Source organism: Stenella coeruleoalba (assembly GCF_951394435.1).
Source record: "Stenella coeruleoalba genome assembly, chromosome: 12".
Taxonomy (NCBI): Eukaryota; Metazoa; Chordata; class Mammalia; order Artiodactyla; family Delphinidae; genus Stenella; species Stenella coeruleoalba.
Window position 1 is genome coordinate 14,845,208 of NC_137158.1, and position 20,701 is coordinate 14,865,908.

Sequence of the window (20,701 nt, forward strand, 5' to 3'; positions counted from 1 at the left end):
AGATAAGGCTAGAACAGGGAAATAGAAATTGAACAACGGACAGAATTAGAAGGAAAAATAGTCCATTAATGAAGAAGGTAGTATGTTATCAATGAGATCATAAGTTGAGATGTCACCAAAAATACATGTGGAAAAGATTCATAGGTATTATATATATATATGAAATTAGGATTAAATTTAGTATGAAAAGGGGATCTCTTGGCTTCTATGTACTGCATTCCTAAAATGACATTTAGGGTTAAGAAGCGAGTAAGATTCCCAAATGATCTGCAGTGAGAGAAAGCATATATAGTGCTGCATTACTCATGACAAATGGAAATAGATTATTATGCCCTGTTCTAGAAGCAACATTAATCTCATGGAAAGATTATATTGGTGATAGTGCAGAGATAGGTTTTCCTTGAGAATTCTATTTCCAAGAGTCCTCTAAAATTCTGAGTCTAGATAGAATCTGTATTAATTCCTTAATAAAGTCTCCCTTAAACATCCAAGACAGTTGGTTCTCTCTGCTGATAAAATGAGAAATCTTTAAAGTCCTTTATAAAGCCTTCCCTGAAAGCCCCAGTGGTAGGAGAAGGATTCAGATTTCACAGGTTTGAATGAGTGGCTTTGAAACAGCCTTACTGCTAGTGGTATCACTCTTGAGGCATTTGCTAGCGTGAAGGAAGTGGGAGAGGGATCACGCAAGGGGATTTTGAAGACAGAATTCCTAAAACATGTTTGTAGGGTAATGGATATAATGCCAGTGATTCAGAAGAAATTCTTACTGTGCTGCAGAAAATGTTTTCTCTTTGCTCACTTATCTTTTTTTTTTTAATATAAATTTATTTATTTTTGGCTGCGTTTGGTCTTCGTTGCTGCACGCGGGCTTTCTCTAGTTGTGGCACGCGGGCTTCTCATTGCGGTGGCTTCTCTTGTTGTGGAGCACGGGCTCTAGTCACGCGGGCTTCAGTAGTTGTGGCATGTGGGCTCTAGAGTGCAGGCTCAGTAGTGGTGGTGCATGGGCATAGTTGCTCCATGGTATGTGGGATCTTCCCGGACCAGGGCTCAAACCCTTGTCCCCTGCATTGGCAGGCAGATTCTTAACCACTGTGCCACCAGGGAAGCCCCTCACTTATCATTAAATAATGATAGATATATCCATTTCTGGTAATTACTTATGAACAGTGTCCATAGATTTCCTCCATGGTCTTTCTCAGATTTTATCAAGTTGTTGATTAAATTCCATTGTTATTTCTATAGCTGGAGCTCAAGTCCTCAGCCCCTAGATCAGTTCCCAGCATTCATTCATCCATCCATCCATCCACTCATCGACTCAGAATGTTTTTGTAGGTTTTCTGTCTGCAAGATGTTAAACTAGGGTGGTCATTTCAGATTGAGACATCTGAATTCTGATCTTCAATCTCTCTTACTTTGTTCTGTTATACTCTTAACTCATTCAGAATATGAGAAACAAACAACTAAACAAATAAAAAATCATCTTCTGTATGAACTGCAAGGGGTCTTACCCCCTTCTCCTTTGCCTCCACTGGCAGAAACTATAACAAAACAAGGATTAGATTAGAAAAATTAGCTTTGTGAATTAAGTTAAGAGGCAAAGCACAAACTGCAAAAAATGTTTATAATACATGGTGAAGTATGACTGATATTCTTTAAAGATTTAAAAAAATCAATTGGAAAAGAAAGATTACCAAAAAATGGGAAAAATGATGAACAGGCAATTCTCCATAAAACAAAAAAGCAGATCATAATAACATGTGTTCAACCCACATAGTAAAAAATAATGAGAAAACATATTTTCCCTTTTATACTATCAATGAGTATAAAGAATATGAAAACCTAGTGTTGGGGAAATATTTAGAAACTGCCACTTTCCTATAATGCTAAGGGGAGGGTCAATTGGTATAACCCCTTTTTTGAGGACAGTGTAGACAACATGTATTAAACCTGACAATGTGAATTCTTTTGAACCTAGTAGTACCACTACTTAAAATTTTTTTTAGGGAATTAATCAAAATCTTATGCAAATATTCATGAATAGTGGGGTTCAGAGCTATTATCTATAATTGCAAAAAGCTGGAAATATCTAATTACCTTTCTTATAACAAGGATTTGGTTAAGGAGATTATATTGTATTTGTATAATGGTATACCATAAAACAATTAAAATTATCTCATAGAGAATATTGACATAAATATGTGCGTTATATTTATTAGTGATAATATTATGCATTTAAAATACAGATATATATGTACATATAAAGCATTTAAATATAGATATCCACATTTGTTTTATATGTACATGGAGAAAGAGGAATTAATACAAAAATGATAATATTTAAATGGTGAGATCATTGTTGATTTCTGTCATACTTTTTTTCAATATTTTTTTGTACTGAGTACATATTATTTTTACAAAGAGAAATAATTGCTATTTTTAAAACATAAGAGTGAATTATGATTCTTTCCCTAATTCCTAATGTTTAGATTGCAGAGAGTTGCAGTTTTTGGAGGTATGTATAAAAAGAGATCATGACTTCTGTTTCAAAAGATTAAACCGATTACAGCCTCTCTTTTCTTTCTCAAATCCATAAAAATAAAAAAAAAACACTTTTAAATAATATTGACTTTAAGATTCTATAAAAACTTGGGAAAACAAAAGTGGAACTCCTTGATGAACTAAAAGAAGTAAGAAATCCCTTTGGGAAGAAAATTAGTAACACCCAATTAAAGAATGCCCAACAATGGGTGAACAGATAAAAAAGATGTGGTATACATGTATACAATGGAATATTACTTAGCCATCACAAAAAGGAAATACTGCCATTTATGACAACATGAATGGACCTTGAGTATGCTAAGTGAAATAAGTCAGACAGAGAAAGACAAATTCTGTATGGTATCACGTATATGTGAAATCTGAAAAAAGCAAACTTGTAAAAACAGAGAGAGAAATGGTAGTTTCCAGGGGCTGGGGGTTTTGGGAATAGGAGAGATGTTGTTTAAGGGTACAAACTTGCAACGAGTAGATAAATAAGCCCTAGAGATCTAATGCACAGTATAGTATATTGCGGAGCATGGGCTCTAGGCGCACGGGCTTCAGTAGTTGCAGCTTGCGGGCTCTAGAGCTCAGGCTCAGTAATTGTAGCGCACGGGCTTAGTTGCTCTGAGGCATGTGGGATCTTCCCGGACCAGGGTTTGAACCCGTGTCGCCTGTATTGGCAGGTGGATTTTTAACAACTGCACCACCAGGGAAGTCCTCTGTGATTCTTTTTAGTGAATTATTGAACCTGAGGGTAGTCTTGAGGACCTGATGAATTGCACTATGCTGTGTCATCTTGCGAATACAATCAGACTAATCTCTCCCTCTTCTCGATTTAGAACAATCAGAATTCATCCCATACATATTCCCCAGGTTTCTCTTAATATACAGCTTAGCAAAATCTTTTGTTTAACTTCCAGCAAAGAAGAGACAATTATGAAAATGTGACTAGCTTAATATGTAGAAGAAATGGTCTAAAACTGATAAATTGAGATAATGAAAGGCTAACGGTAAGTCCTTTTCCGATTCCCCTCTCCCTCCCCCTTCCCTATGGTGGTGTAGGGAAATGGATGGAAGCAGAAAAATAAGGATTGCCAAAACAATAAATCCCAGGGATGAAGTTCTCAAAAACAATCTAGCTAAATGTGGCTGTCGAAAAAGAAAAATATCCCATATTTACCTAAAAAAAAAATTGTTCCACTCCTTTTGACATTTTTCAGATCTCATTAAAAGTATTATATTCAGACTATATTTTGTCATTACAATAGAAAACAGATCTTCATGTCATAAATAAAATGGAAAGCTTCATTAAGTAAAGTGTTTGAAAGTTCATGAAACTGATTATGTTCAGTCTGTTAGAAACATAGTAATAAAGCATGGTTATTTAATGGTACATAGGAGATCACTGTCAAGGAGATTTGGGTCACTTCTTCCTAGTTAATAGGAAGATAATTGTAAACTTAGGCCAGAAGAATTAAAATTAATCAGTAGGGACTGGATGAGGTAGCTACACATAAAATTTCATCCTCTATGTTATCCAGGCTTGGTCTAGATTGTTAACATTCCCTTGTGATTTAGCCCAAATTAACCACTGACCTCAGGGCATCTATCTACTTAGGTCTAACAAGAAAAGTGTACTCCAAGTACTTTTGCAAACGTTTATAGAGAATACTTGTAGAGGTGATTCTGGAAGGAAGTTATTACTGTCATGCTCCCAGGATCCTTCCTGACTGCTTAACATTTTTGCCAATAACTTGGTTAAAGTTTTCTCCATGTTATCCTGTAATTACTGATATTACCGTCTGTCTTCCCTTAAGGGATTCTAATTTCTGGAAGGCAGGGAATATGTCCTATCAGATTTTTGCATCCTTACATCCTAACATGGGGTCTTATACATTTTAGAAGCTCAGTAAAGGTTTAATAGAAAACAAAACCATGATAGACTGTAACAACAGCCTGGGAAAATATTTCAAAAAATCAATTTTAGAAGAATAAATGTAAGTTTTCCAAAGGTCAAAATTCATGATCACATAATGCAGCATGTGTGCTAGCAAACTGCATGCATTAAATGAAGGCTGAAGAGGTTTTAGACAATACAACCTTAAAATTCTCAACAGTATAATGTCATTGTCTAAAAACAATATTGATTAAATTATAATACCTTGACTAGAAGTGTTTCTAATTTTTAAGGGCTGATTATGGCGCACATGGAATTTGGGATTCATTTTTGTATGCCATGCTTTAAAAGTAACAAAGTGTAATGTATAATAATTGTTGAGATAAGAAAGCATAGGAGGCAAGGTACTGCCAAACTGGGGACAGATGTAGAATAGTTGAAGGATTTGTGCTGATTATTTTTAGAGAAGGGAATGAGGAAGAAATGATAGGAATTATTTGAAGAGTTGCTATGTGGCAAAGGGATAGGAAATTTTCTCATATGGTCTTTTAGGGCAACATTAGAATTATATATATATAAGGGGACTTCCCTGGTGGTCCAGTGGTAAAGAATCCGCCTTCCAATGCAAGGGACGTGGGTTTGATCCCTCGTGGGGGAACTAAGATCCCACATGCCACAGGGCAACTAAGCCCACATGCCACAAACTACAGAGCCCACACACCCTGGAGCCCGTGTGCCACAACTAGAGAGAGAAAACCCGCACACCACAGCTAAAGAGAAGCTGGCATGCCACAACTATAGAGAAGCTCATGCCACAATGAAACATCCCGCACGCCTCAAAGAAGTTCCCACGTGCTGCAACTAAGACCAAAAAAAAAAAAAAGAAGAAAATAAAAAAGAAGAATTGTGTGTGTGTGTGTGTGTGTGTGTGTGTGTGTGTGTGTGTGTTTTCAAATCAATAGAAATACCTCTCACGCTAGTCAGATGTATCACAAGAGAGACTGAGCTTAATTCCCTACCAATGGAACCTACCAATTCCCTACCAATGTTGTACCTAATGCACATCCACTTGGTAGCAAAAATATTGGGATTCAGGAAAGAGATGAGCCGAATGACCTTTAAAGTCACTTCAAACCTTTCGAAATTCCATAATTCTATATGTTTTTCATCAGTCTAGTATTTAACCTTGAAACATCACGAGCAAAAAAAATAGAACTTGGTTCCTGTGGCTGTATTTCTTGGCGGGATTTTCTTTGTTATCTTGCAAAACTCTTATCACGCCAGATGCCTATCCGTGAGGCCAATTTTAACCAAAATGACTAACTATTAGCCTTTGGAGAGAAACTGTCACAAAGTGCTGCAATACTTATGACAATGGTTTCTAATATAATAAAGGAGAGAAGAATACTTAAAATTGACTTCCTTTTCTCTTTCCAAAAACAAATGTCCAGGCAATTACAGTGGGCAATGTCGGTACGAAAAGGCAGATATTTGCAAGGAGAAACCCTCTATTTAGAGTGGAATTCAGTCAGCAAATACTGACTAGGCACCTACTACATGCCAGGCGCTGGACAGACTCCTGTAACACATGACAGGAGTCTGCCTTCAAGGAATGCATCTTCCGGGGTTAGGGGCAGGCATCTAATAAAATGGCTGTTAAAGTAAGTGAACGGCACTAAAACAGAGATGTATGCAGGAGGCATAAAGGGAACGGCTGGAGTGAATGACATGCCTTGAAGAAGTGACAGGAAAACATGTGTGGAACAGACAGGTTTGGGCACATGGGGATGGGTGTCCTTGGCAGGGATTGGATCACGAATGTCCTCAGATACAAGATCAATGATTCTGGACTTAGAGACATTTCTGACAGCTTTCCTTCGTACACCAGGTCCTCATGGTCTTAAAATGGTCTTACTATGGTCTTCACATGTACAACATGAGACGAGGAAACTCTGAGTCCCATATTTGAATCACAGCTCGAAAAAGTCCTGTGGTACAGAAGCCTCTTTATCATTGCTGAACCAAGGTTTTCTAAATTACTAGCCCAGAGAACCTTAAAACGATGAAATGCTTTTAAACATCTCTTAAGAATAATCATGGAAAACAATTAGAGAGGTGCTCTCCCATAGAAAAGGGGAGCCTGGGGAGTTACTGAAGACTTTACATTGGGACGACACATGAACAAACTTTCATTTGGCAAAAAGTCATCCTGAATGCTAAGTGGAAGATGGGCTAGAGGGAGGGAAAGCGGTCCCCTGGGAATAATCCAGGTAGGAAAGATCAAGCCTGCATAGTCAGGAACCTTTACTGCCTGGAACTGAGGCTTTGATTTCTGGATGTCAGGTACCACCTTCAAAGCACTCCATACGTGGTCTCAGCTCTCAGTGCACATCTTCTATTTTGTTTTTGAGGTGTCTTTTGTTGCTGCTGTGTTGTCTGAGGTTTTGTAAAATGGCCTCTTGAAAATAACATGTCAGCCATATCTTTTTCATGTGAACATCTTTCATGAGGTCTATGTGTTTCCTGTTAAAATTACTCCTGGATATATAGAGGTTTTTATATGCTCTCTCCTTTGTATATTTTGAGTCAGGAGACTACCTGAAGATGTGACCACTTTTAGCAGATGGCGTTTCCCAGAAAAACAAACATGGAGAAGCAAACAGTTCCCCAGAGGCAGCGTGTTTCACAGGTGAAATTCCCTTCTTGGCCTCTGCTCCCGTGTACCTCATTCTTTTTTTTGTTGTTAATTTTTTTTTTTTTTTTTTTTTGCGGTACGCGGGCCTCTCACTGTTGTGGCCTCTCCCGTTGCGGAGCACAGGCTCCGGACGCGCAGGCTCAGCAGCCATGGCTCATGGGCCCAGCTGCTCCGCGGCATGTGGGATCTTCCTGGACCGGGGCACGAACCCGCGTCCCCTGAATCGGCAGGCGGACTCTCAACCACTGCGCCACCAGGGAAGCCCTGTTGTTGTTAATTTTTATTTTATATTGGAGTATAGTGGATTAACAATGTTGTGTTAGTTTTAGGTGTACAGCACAGTGATTCAGTTATACATATACATGTGTCTATTCTTTTTCAAATTCTTTCCCCATTTATGTTATTATTATGGAATATCGGGCAGAGTTCCCTGGGCTACACAGCAGGTTATCTGTTTTAAATACAGCAGTGTGTACATGTCCATCCCAAACTCCCTAATCTATCCCTTCCCCTCACCCTTCCGTGTACATCATTCTTGTTCCTTGTTTTGACCCATCTCTGGGCCCTGCCACCTCATGGGGACTTGACTTCCATTCCTTGCAGTCCTGACCTCTGACCTGACTGGCTCTGCACTCTTGCAGTGACAGTCCTTCTCCTGCTGCTGTATGGTTTATTTCACCGGCGTTTCCCTTCTCCTTGGGGCAGCTCGCTGAAACGGTCAGTATATGCCTGACCCACAGCAACTGGCTCCTCCCAGGCCAGCTGAGAATGTGGCTCTCAACTGGGAAAAAACAAGGTCGGAACAGATATCCTAACAAAGGATATCTCTCATACTTGAACAAGAAAGAGAAACCATCCCCAGTAATAACTAGGGGTCGGCATTTTTTCCAATAGAAATAGAAACTCTTTAGAAATATAATTGGCTAATAAAAAAGTTTTTTGCTTAAGTGATTTTTAGAGCTTATTTTCCAGGGATCTTAGTCTTTGGCCAGATTCAGCCAAAGCTCACAAAGTTTAAAGCTTGTGAAAGTAGACATGATGGCAATGCTTTAGAATATGACATTGCCACTGAGAAGGAAAGAAAACAACAACAACAACAAACCAGCAACTCCCGACATCTGAGAACTCGTCTATGTTCACCGCTAGCCTATGTTTTTCTCATGTTAGAAATAAACAATCTCAAAGAACACCAGCCTCAGACAAGGTTACTCTGAGATCATCATAAAATGAGGCCAAAACAATATCTATTTTGGACTCTACTACCAGCCAAATATAAAATATCCCCCATTTCCAGCTAATATGAGTGACTGCTGCTTTTTTATAAATTACAGCTTTATCCCAATAAATCTTACCTATAGTATAAATAAATACACTTCAAAAATAAAATAAATTTAAAATCTGACAGATAAGATATATTGAGATACCCAATCATAGAATCATCACTCCAGCTTCCTGTCAACATCCAAATCCAGCCTCAAAAATGATTCACAGATAATACTGTTATAAATTTTTACTTTTTTCTAAAACATAATAATATATAAATATTAATAGATTAACAATAATATAAATCTTATAAAAAGGAGAGTAAATCAGTTCCAAACCTCATCCCACTAATTGAATTATAGTTTTCTCTTGCTTCCTAGCAGCCCACATCTATATTCATATAGAATTTTAATTATCTTATGCTATACAACTATATAAGTGTAAGTCAACATCTTCAAAAGAGTCGAGCATGTGGTGTTACCAATTAAAAAACAGAAATGTTGCATAATAGATAAAAATCTATGCAGGGCTGGATACCTATTTATTGTAGAACCCCACTTTTAGAGATTGTTTAACTTTGGTTCTTTATAAAGACAATAAAGAAATTCATGGCCATTAAAAATGGAATGACAAGTAGTATACAATTAATCCAATTTAACATGTAAAACTTTAAATGAATAATGGTGGAGTCTGATATTAATTTCCAACTCCTTCCCACTAAGGCCATAGTGAAAACCTTTGGTCAAACGAGGCAGAGAAATATCTCCATTCGGCCTAATTTCCTTTTCTGTATGGACTACATCTTGCCTCCGGGTGTGCATATAGATACTACTTTCCTCTTTCAAAGCCTTTGTTATTTGCCGAAAATGGTCTGTCTCTAAATCTGCAATTATACAAAGATCCTTTTAAAGGCAGATATTTGTTGTCAATGATATTCCTAAAGAGGTCATTATCATTGGAAAATCCCTACCCCTAGTTGCTTATTACTGGGGAGGTTTCTCCTTCTTGATCCAGCACTAAACTATCCATTGTCTGATTATCTGTCTTACCTGTGTTCTTCCCTGGCTGTGGGACAGGATGGTGTTCCCTCTGCTTCCCCGTGGGTGGGTCCAGATTGCATCTCAGGTGAAACTGAACTCCTGCATTGTCCAGATTGCATCTCAGGTGAAACTGAACAATAAGATATATACTGTGTGACACCAATAAGCGTAGTCTGGGCACAGTATATCAGGCATTTTATTATCCAGCTTTTTAAAACCAAGTCACTCTTCTCATAGACCATAGAATTTAAGTGAAAATTTAATTTCATTTTTTTCTTTTTTTCCCTCTTAACAGTATAACATAAAGTTTCTATGTTTCTATAAAACCTTCACAGATATCATTTTAGTAGGGTTCTTAAAATATTTCATCTAATGAATATACAATAATTTAGTAAGACAATTCTCTATATTAGATATTTAAATCTTGCTACCAAATATTTGGAAGCTTGGTTCATATTAGAAGATAAACTCATTTTCTTCACATATGTGCTAAAACAGAAAGGTAAAAACAGTCACCATAAATGCCAAAATGTTTGTTTAGTTAGGCAAATTAAATAGGTAACTTTGGACATTGCAACAAAATTTAAAAGCATACTGATTTTTTATGGCAAAGAACAGCAGGAGTTGCCATTCCTGGTCAGAAAAAGACTTGCTTCCATAAGCCTGGTAAATAATTGGTGATTCAATGACTGACTCACAGATTGAATACAAAACAGCTACTTTACCAGAAGTTGAGAACTTTGTGGGAGGAAAGAGACAGGAGCAAGGAGAGGAAAGAATGGAGAGGGAAAGAGACAGGAAAAGATGGAGAAGAGAGAAGACAGCTGCATCTACCTTCAAGCAGTTACCCAGTTAGAAATTCTCCAAGGTTTGCTTCCTGGAGCCTTGTGTTTAAATTTCAGAACTACCTTCACAGACACATCTACAGACATTCTTTAACCTCCCTTTTTGTCATTCATTCTAACTATCCTTTTGTCACATTTATACACCTTACTTAACTTTTTTAAAGTTTTCTTTTCAAAATAATGTTAAAATTTCACCTAGTTTTTCAACTCCATTTCAACTCCATTACATTGAGTAAATGAATATTTGATAAAAGCCTCTAATAAACTCTCCTCTTAGAGAGCAACATGTTTTTTTCCTAAATGAAAGCTACGAGCCTAACAACATCTTTGTAAGGCTCCAATAGGGTTATATGAAATGAGCTCCTTCTTTTGGACACATTTCAAACACTTTGCTTCTGTTTACTTAGATTTGTTGTAACTCTTTCTCTTTCAAGGTCATTCTTTTTACCTCTCAAATTCAAGATTGAGAAGCCCTCTCAGTGCAGGTGAGGATGACCAGGTAATTGTGTAGGACCGAGTCACAAAGTGGGGTGGTTAACACTTCCTTGCCTTCTGCACGGGGCAGCCTTTCCTCAAAGTTGTTGCCAGTTAACAAGGCAGTGGCACTGTTCTGCTATTTTTTTTTTTAATTAATGACATTTCTCAACTGTTCTGACAGCATAACAGAAAACTCAGTTAATGGATTTGGGTACCTTTTGACATTGATTATAAGTTGTGTGACTGGGACTTTCTTTTATAAGTCCCTTGAAAAGTTGGATATTAATCTTTTCAGCTAACTTGCTTTATGTTACATTGTTAGCAATCAATCAGGCTTGTAATTGACTTTTATAACAATTCTAATACTCATATGACTTTAAGGATGATTGAGCCCACTTTTGTTCTAGCTTCTTCATTGAATATCAGATAACCCAGAAAGACTATAAGTCATAATTTTAAGAAGCTTAAAGTAAAAACCTCTCTAAACTAAAACATTAAAATTGACAAAATGGGCAAAACTTTAAATCATAATAAGCACTAAAAATTGTCTTAAATATGTATCATGTTAATAAGTCAAATTTTTTTTAAATTATATGCCTTTTATGAGTATACACACATACACAAATATATATTCTCTAATGTATCAGCAACCACATCTAATAGATATTGTCCTCAAAAACTAATATTCATCAACAAATGCTTTGAAAGCCATTTGAGGATTGAATAGTTCTATGTGTTGTTTTTGTTAAAACCAGAAACTTATTTCACAGCAACTTCTACCTCTTCCATTATTTGCAGAATACTAATAATTTTTCCAAGAGCCTTTTATGAGCAAGGAGAAGCAAATCATTTTCTCATTATTTCAAACAAATCAAATTTCTAATTATAAAACAGGATACATACAATTATATAACTGAAGAGTAAGATAGTTTGGGTAGAGTTGCTATTTAATAAAAACTTTTTAGACTTATATTTTATACCATTAATTATGAGTAAGTATTAAATTTGTAGGGATGATGAGTCCAGATAAATTGGGGAGAGGAAATCTGATTGTCTGAATTTTAATTTCTCAAGGAAATGAAAAACAAAAATAAGTATTTATTTTTGGAAAAAATTTATAATAGTTGGGAAAATGAGTTATCCCCACACTTTATTCCCTAAATCGATGTACTAAAAGTGGATGCAAGAGCAGTTCATGCGTAAATTTCTTGATTCATCCTTCTATTTCCCAGTCCAAATTCAACTTATACATTCCTTTGTACATACTTACTTATATAACCATAAGGTCCTTGTACCTGAACAACAGAAAATCCAGGCTTCATAAACCGAGGCAATGAGGCAAAAGTAGAGATCTACTTTAAATTTCACCCATGGATATAGATACATTTTAGCATGGCAGCTCTCTGGCAAGCTCAAAGTTTGCAGGCATATAAAATTACTTCCTCTGCCCTTTGCCAAAATGTACTTGCAGTAAGTGTGGTTGAGGAGTTTGGGGACAACAGATAGGATGGAGTATGAACTGGACAATAGAACTGTTAAGTAGAAATGTTTTTATCACTCTCTACAGGAAAAATGATCTTGGTAACTGATGTAAGTTGTGAACTATGAAACCGAAGCCACCAGATGTTTAGGGTTCTGTCATCTCAACTGTCCTACTGTGGACTAGATACAATGCTATGTTTTTGGATAACTTCAGTAGAATCATAGAGCTAGAGAAGACTTCCTAACTTCTTGAGATATTTCAAAGCAAAAAAATCTACTTCGAAATAATCGATTTATATTATTCTCTTGAAGATTTTTAGGGATTATCACTTTTGCCTCCATTGAATTTAAATTCTACTATTTACCCAAAATATATGTCAGAAACATACACTTTCCCTCCTTTTGTTGAATTCTTTCACCATTTTGAGTACAGGCTGGAGTAAAGAGATTATTATGTTCAAGTATAGTTAATGGTTACAGCATTTCAGTCCAATTGCCTTATTTGATTCTTCCTGAATTTGTTTTAAAATTTTATTTATTTTTTTATACAGCAGGTTCTTATTGGTCATCGATTTTATACACATCAGTGTATACATGTCAATCCCAATCTCCCAATTCATCACACACCAACCCCACCTGCTGCTGCTTTCCCCCTTTGGTGTCCGTAAGTTTGTTCTCTACATCTGTGTCTCAATTTCTGCCCTGAAAACCGGTTCATCTGTACCATTTTCTAGGTTCCACATATATGTGATAATATGCGATATTTTTCTCTTTCTGACTTACTTCACTCTGTATGACAGTCTCTAGATTCATCCACGTCTCTAAAAATGACCCAATTTCGTTCCTTTTTATGGCTGAATAATATTCCATTGTATGTATGTACCACATCTTCTTTATACATTTGTCTGTCGATGGGCATTTAGATTGCTTCCATGACCTGGTTATTGTAAATAGTGCTGCAATGAACATTGGGGTGCATGTGTCTTTTTGAATTATGGTTTTCTCTGGGTATATGCCCAGGAGTGGAATTGCTGGGTCATATGGTAATTCTATTTTTAGTTTTTTAAGGAACCACCATACAGTTCTCCATAGTGGCTGTATCAATTTACATTCCCACCAACAGTGCAAGAGGGTACCCTTTTCTCCACACCTCTCCAGCATTTGTTTGTAGATTTTCTGATGATGCCTATGCTAACTGCTGTGAGGTGATGCCTCACTGTAGTTTTGATTTGCATTTCTCTAATCATTAGTGATGTTGAGCAGCTTTTCATGTGCTTCTTGGCCATCTGTATGTCTTCTTTGGAGAAATGTCTATTTAGGTGTTCTGCCCATTTTTTGATTAGGTTGTTTGTTTTTTTAATGTTGAGCTGCATGAGCTATTTATATATTTTGGAGATTAATCCTTTGTCCATTGATTCGTTTGCAAATATATTTCCCCACTCTGAGGGTTGTCTTTTCATCTTGTTTGTAGTTTCTGTTGTTTTGCAAAAGCTTTTAAGTTTCATTAGGTTCCATTTGTTTATTTTTGTTTTTATTTCCATTACTCTAGGAGGTGGATCAAAAAAGATGTTGCTGTGATTTATGTCAGAGTGTCCTTCCTATGTTCTCCTCTAAAAGTTTTATAGTGTCTGGTCTTACATGTAGGGCTCTAATCCATTTTGAGTTTATCTTTGTGTATGGTGTTAGGGCGAGTTCTAATTTCATTTTTTTTACATGTAGCTGTCCAGTTTTCCCAGCACCACTTATTGAAGGGACTATCTTTTCTCCATTGTATATCCTTGCCCCCTTTGTCATAGGTTAGTTGACCATCTGGGCTTTCTATCCTTTTCCATTGATCTATACTCCTGTTTTTGTGCCAGTACCATATTGTCTTGATTACTGGAGCTTTGTAGTATAGTCTGATGTCAGGGAGTCTGATTCCTCCAGCTCCGTTTTTATCCCTCAACACTGCTTTGGATAGTTGTGGTCTCTGGTGTCTGCATACAAATTTTAAGATTTTTTGTTCTAGTTCTGTAAAAAATTCCATTGGTAATTTGATAGAGATTGTGTTGAATCTGTAGATTGCTTTGGGTAATATAGTCATTTTCACAATATTGATTCTTCCAATCCAAGATCATGGTATATCTCTCTATCTGTTGGTATCATCTTTAATTTCTTTCATCAGTGTCTTATAGTTTTCTGCATACACGTCTTTTGTCTCCCTAGGTAGGTTTATTCCTAGGTATTTTATCCTTTTTGTTGCAATGGTAAATGGGGGTGTTTCCTTAATTTCTCTTTCAGATTTTTCATCATTAGTGTATAGGAATATAAGAGATTTCTGTGCATTAATTTTGTATCCTGCTACTTTACCAAATTCATTGATTAGCTCTAGTAGTTTTCTGGTGGCATCTTTAGGATTCTCTATGTATAGTATCATGTCAGCTGCAAACAGTGACAGCTTTAATTCTTCTTTTCCAATTTGTATTCTTTTATTTCTTTTTCTTCTCTGATTGCCACTGCTAGGACTTCCAAAACTGTGTTAAATAATAGTGGTGAGAGTGGACATCCTTGTCTTGTTCCTGATCTTAGAGGAAATGCTTTCAGTTTTTCACTATTGAGAATGATGTTTGCTGTGGGTTTGTCATATATGGCCTTTATTATGTTGAGGTAGGTTCCCTCTATGCCCACTTTCTGGAGAGTTTTTGTGTTGAATTTTGTCGAAAGCTTTCTCTGCATCTATTGAGAGGATCATATGGTTTTTATTCTTCAATTTGTTAATATGGTGTATCACATTGATTGATTTGCCTATATTGAAGAATCCTTCCATTGCTGGGATAAATCTCACTTGATCATGGTGTATGATCCTTTTAATGGGTTGTTGGATTCTGTTTGCTAGTATTTTGTTGAGGATTTTTGCATCTATATTCATCAGTGATATTGGTCTGTAATTTTCTGTTTTTGTAGTATCTTTGTCTGGTTTTGGTATCAGGGTGATGTTGGCCTCATAGAATGAGTTTGGGAGTGTTCCTTCCTCTGCAATTTTTTGGAAGAGATTGAGAAGGATGGGTGTTAGCTCTTCTCTAAATGTTTGATAGAATTCACCTGTGAAGGCATCCGGTCCTGGACTTTTGTTGGAAGATTTTTAATTACAGTTTCAATTTCATTACTTGTAATTGGTCTGTTCATATTTTCTATTTCTTCCTGGTTCAATCTTGGAAGGTTATACATTTCTAAGAATTTGTCCATTTCTTCCGGGTTGTCCATTTTATTGGCATAGATTGCTTGTAGTAGTCTCTTAGGATGCTTTGTATTTCTGCAGTGTCTATTTTAACTTCTCCTTTTTCATTTCTAATTTTATTGATTTGAGTCCTCTCCCTCTTTTTCTTGATGAGTCTGGCTAATGGTTTATCAATTTTATTTATCTTCTCAAAGAACAAGCTTTTAGTTTTATTGATCTTTGCTGTTGTTTTCTTTGTTTCTATTTCATTTATTTCTGCTCTGATCTTTATGATTTCTTTCCTACTGCTAACTTCGGGTTTTGTTTGTTCTTCTTTCTCTAGTTCCTTTAGGTATAAGGTTAGATTGTTTATTTGAGATTTTTCTTGTTTCTTGAGGTAGTCTATATAGCTGTAAACCCCCCCCCCCCTTAGAACTGCTTTTGCTGCAACCCATAGGTTTTGGTTCATCGTGTTTTCATTATCATTTGTCTCTAGGTATTTTTTGATTTCCTCTTTGATTACTTCAGTGATCTCTTGGTTATTCAGTAATGTTTTGTTTAGCCTCCATGTGTTTGTGTATTTTACGTTTTTTTCCATGTAACTGATTTCTAATTTCATAGTGTTGTGGTCAGAAAAGATGGTTGATATGATTTCAATTTTCTTAAATTTACTGAGGCTTGATTTCTGACCCAAGATGTGATCTACGTTGGAGAATGTTCTGTGCGCACTTGAGAAGAAAGTGTAATCTGTTGTTTTTGGATGGAATGTCATACAAATATCAATTAAATCTATCTGGTCTACTGTGTCATTTAAAGCTTGTCTTTCCTTATTAATTTTCTGATTGGATGATCTGTCCATTGGTGTAAGTGAGGTGTTAAAGTCCCCCACTATTATTGTGTTACTGTCGATTTCCTCTTTTATAGCTGGTAGCAGTTGCCTTATGTATGGAAGTGCTCCTATACTGGGTGCATATATATTTATAATTGTTATATCTTCTTCTTGGATTAATCCCTTGACCATTATGTAGTGTCCTTCCTTGTCTCTTGTAACATTCTTTATTTTAAAGTCTATTTTATCTGATATGAGTATTGCTACTCAGGCTTTTTTTTTTTAACATCTTTATTCGAGTACACTTGCTTTACAATGTTGTGTTACTTTCTGCTGTATAACAAAGTGAATCAGCTATACGTATACATATATCCCCATATGCCCTCCCTCTTGTGTCTCCCTCCCACCCTCCCTATCCCACACCTCTAGGTGGTCACAAAGCACGGAGCTGATCTCCCTGTGCTATGCAGCTGCTTCCCACTAGCTATCTATTTTACGTTTGGTAGTGTATATGTGTCAATGTTACTCTCTCACTTCGTCCCAGCTTACCCTTCCCCCTCCCTGTGTCCTCAAGTCCATTCTCTACATCTGTATCTTTATTCTTGTCCTGCGGCTACTTTCATCAGAACCTTTTTTTTTTTTTTTTAGATTCCATATATATGTGTTAGCATATGGTATTTGTTTTTCTCTTTCTGACTTACTTCACTCTGTATGACAGACTCTATGTCCATCCACTAGAGGAGAACAAACTTTACAATACATTCAGTTTGGGAGATACAGAATTTGAGATACTTATGGTCTAATTGGGTGCTTAATGCAGTATGCAGCTAGTATACCAGTTGGATAAACAGATGTGTATTACATTGTGAAAGATCAGTGTTAAAATATATAGCTAACCAATAGCAAGATTCATCTAGTCAGTATTAGGAGCTAATAATATATTGAATGTTGGGTTGAATCCAGGTATTACATTTTTTTAAAGCTCTTCATCCTAATTCTATGTGCCATCAGAGCTGGGACCTGGCTGAGGGGCCAGCAGTGTCCTAGGAGCATGAATGGATTAGGAGAAGGCAGAGGAGGGAGGGATGGCCTGTGGAACCCAGACCTCCTGATAGGAGAGAAGTTGATGAAGGCAACGGAATAATGAGATGTAGGTGATGGAATGATGAGATGCTCTTAATGAACTCTTCATCCGAACTCTAGGTATTTATAATTTTAAAGCAAAATAGTCATAGATATTCATAGCCCCCTCCTTTCCAAGCTTCCATTTTTTTAAATAAGAAAAATATGTAAGAAACCCCAATAATTATGTAATCCCTGATAAGTATTTTTCCTTCCAAAATTGGTTGTCTCATTGGTAGGTACTTGATAATGACACAAGATTTATTCTACTCATTTTTGGTATTTTTGAAAACCAAGAATACCATTTTATCCTATTAGGATAAAGAAAACAGACATGATTCATTTAAATTTGCTCCCATTTCCTCAATGTAAATGAAATGTCTATATATAAAAGCATATTGGTTTGCAAATAACATGTCCTATAATAATATCTGTTTTAAAATTAGATCTGTCTTGGGAATTCCCTGGTGGTCCAGGGGTTAGGACTCAGTGCATTCACTGCCGAGGGCCTGGGTTTGATCCCTGGTCAGGGAACTTAGATCACACAAGCCGCACGGCGCAATTAGGTCTGTCTCAAAGCTTCTCTTAGAATTAGATCCTCATCAACTTCGGTGGCCTCATCAGAGCTGTGAATAAGGACAGAACAGCAGTTCAAGAGTCTCCCAAACAGACAACCAAGGGAGGAAAATCAAAAGGCCATATATGTGGACACTTGGGCTTCTCTAGCATCTGTCCTGAATTTCTAGAGTGAAATTATTTTTGTTTTTGTTGCTATTATTGAGATTTTTCTTTGCATTTTGAGAAAAGTGATCCCCTTTTACCCTTTCCTTTACTCCCCTCCTCTCCTTTCCTTCCTCCCTCCCTCTCTCCCTCCTTCCCTCTTCCTTCCTTCCTTCTTTCCTTCCTTCCCTTCTTCCTTCCTTCCTCCCTCCTTTTCTCCTTCTGCTTCCAGATGATCCATCCTAGGTGAGAGACAGGGTGACCTGCACCATGGATAGTAACAAGATTTCTTTACCCCCCTCACTGTTTGATTCTTTCCCCTAGACATAATATTTGGGAGAGCAGGGATTTCATTTTGTATCCTTCATAGATCACAGTCCTGACATACAGCACTGTCTCACAGTATAAGAAGAATTAGTTGGTTGAATGAATCAGGGAATGAATGCCCACCTCTGATCTTGATTCAGAAGCAGCCTTCAAAATAGATATATAGTTAATGCTCTACCCTGGCCAAACCCAAGTTTTACTTATCTCAAAAAGCCTTTAACTTTTATCTTACCTTCATTTGAACTTCTTTAAGGTGCTTTATAATAGAGAGTTGATGCTTCCAATGTGCATGGAATTAATCCCATCCTTTCTAGACATGCATCAGCTCTCAAGACAATGAAGCCCTATTTCAGTGAATGGCTTTGTCTACTGTGCTAGCAGCCCTCACCCTTAAAACAAATCAATGCTCCTCTAAAGAGGGAGAACACTATTTTTCACTGTTAGTCAGGTATATGCATCACTGGCCTGAACATCCTCCTGACTAGCGATTGGTTATAAATGATGACAACTCCTTACAGAAGTGCAGTGAAGCAGCAGGAGGGGAGGGGCTTGTCTCTGCAGCAGTTTTCAGCGGGACATTTCTTCACCATGTTCCAAACTGCCCACCCCACTTCCCCAAATACCTGCGTTTAAAACAGCTGAAAGTGAAAAGACATAAATATTTTTTTAAAATTTTATTGAAGTACAGTTGCTTTACAATGCTGTGTTAATTTCTACTGTATAGCAAAGTGATTCAGTTATATATATATTCTTTTTCATATTCTTTTCCATTATGGTTTATCACAGGACATTGAATGTGTTCCCTGTGCTGTACAGTAGGACCTTGTTGTTCATCCATCCTATATATAATAGTTTGCATCTGCTAACCCCAAACTCTCAATCCTCCCCTCCCACACTCCCTTCCCCCTTGGCAATCACAAGTCTGTTCTCTATGTCTGTATGTTTCTGTTTCGTAGATATGTTCATTTGTGTCGTATTTTAGGTTCCACATATAAGTGATATCATATGGCATTTGTCTTTCTCTTTCTGACTTACTTCACTTAGTACGATAATCTCTAGGTCCATCCCTGTTCCTGCAAATGGCATTATTTCATTCTAAAAAAACATAAATCTTTCTTCACTCAAGACCACTTGACTCTCTCTGGATGGATGAGAGGCGAGCCCCAGCTCCAGCACAGACATTGTGGAATAAGCCAGGAATGTGCCTGACACTGCTGTTCAGACTGAGCCCAGGTCCCTCTGGATTTGTGCTCATGGCCAAGAAGTAGACAATATTCCAAGCAGATAGCTGCCTGGGAATAAAATGCCACCTGTCACAAGTTAAGCAAAAATGCATCTCTCACCTGTCCTTGAAATACATTACTATAGCACAAAGTCAGGAAACACTCAAGAGTTACTTTGATTATGAACCCAAGAGAATTTCAACAAGGCCTTTACCACAATAATGGGATTTATTTTTCCTGAAGCAGAAGGAGTACACTGAACGAAAATATACTTTTTTGGGCAATGAGGAGAGTATTTAAGGATCAAGAATATTATGACCATATGCCTTTTGGCCAAAATTTTATAGTTGATGTGTTGGAGTGAAACCCTAAGGCTGTAGCAATCAATCCCCAAAGTTACAAAGTAAATAAAAAGAAGCATTCTTTTATTAAACTTTTATAATTGAGAATTTTACCAAGAATGGACAAAGCTTTGAAAGCCAAGCTTCACATGATTTTTAAAACTTAACTGATGCCTATTTAGCTCTTTGTCTAATTGTAAAATATAACCAATCTATATACAAGGAAAATCTGAACAAAATCATTACCATCTGTGTTTAATGTTTAGAAGGTTGTTTTTCCCTTTATATTTAATTCAGGTTTACAACCTCAAAGATTATTCATTATGAATTTTACCTTTAATGTATTCTTCAGAATTGTGCACCTGTGATACCTAATAAATTTATGCACAATAATAACACTTAACAATTATATGAAGCTTTTCATCTTCAAAGAATATTATGCACATTAGGAAATTCATCATTTCCTAATGAGGAAGGTAAATATTGTTATCTCCATTTTACAGATAGAGAAACTTAAAGAGACAAGCCATCCATAGGCGTAATTAGAAGGGAGCTTTAACTTTGTGTATGGGGTAGGGTTATGCAATATTTATATTCTATTTTAAAATTTATAAAACTAAGAGAGCACTAAACTATTATCTTGAAATTTTTCTATACCTGAGTCCCTACCCTTACCCCAAATGCACACACATATTCTCCAAAT

General features: G+C 36.7%; 1 protein-coding gene across 19 annotated transcripts in view; it reads right to left on the reverse strand.

Moving 5' to 3' along the window:
* LOC307195169 (uncharacterized protein) overlaps nucleotides 1–20,701 on the reverse strand; it is a 665,726-nt gene that overhangs the window by 148,166 nt on the left and 496,859 nt on the right. For all 19 annotated transcript variants that reach the window (XM_079939118.1, XM_079939117.1, XM_079939116.1 and 16 more), the window contains one exon: nucleotides 9,446–9,566. In XM_079939118.1, the coding sequence (XP_079795244.1) occupies nucleotides 9,446–9,566 (121 nt within the window). The remainder of the gene's footprint in view (nucleotides 1–9,445; nucleotides 9,567–20,701) is intronic.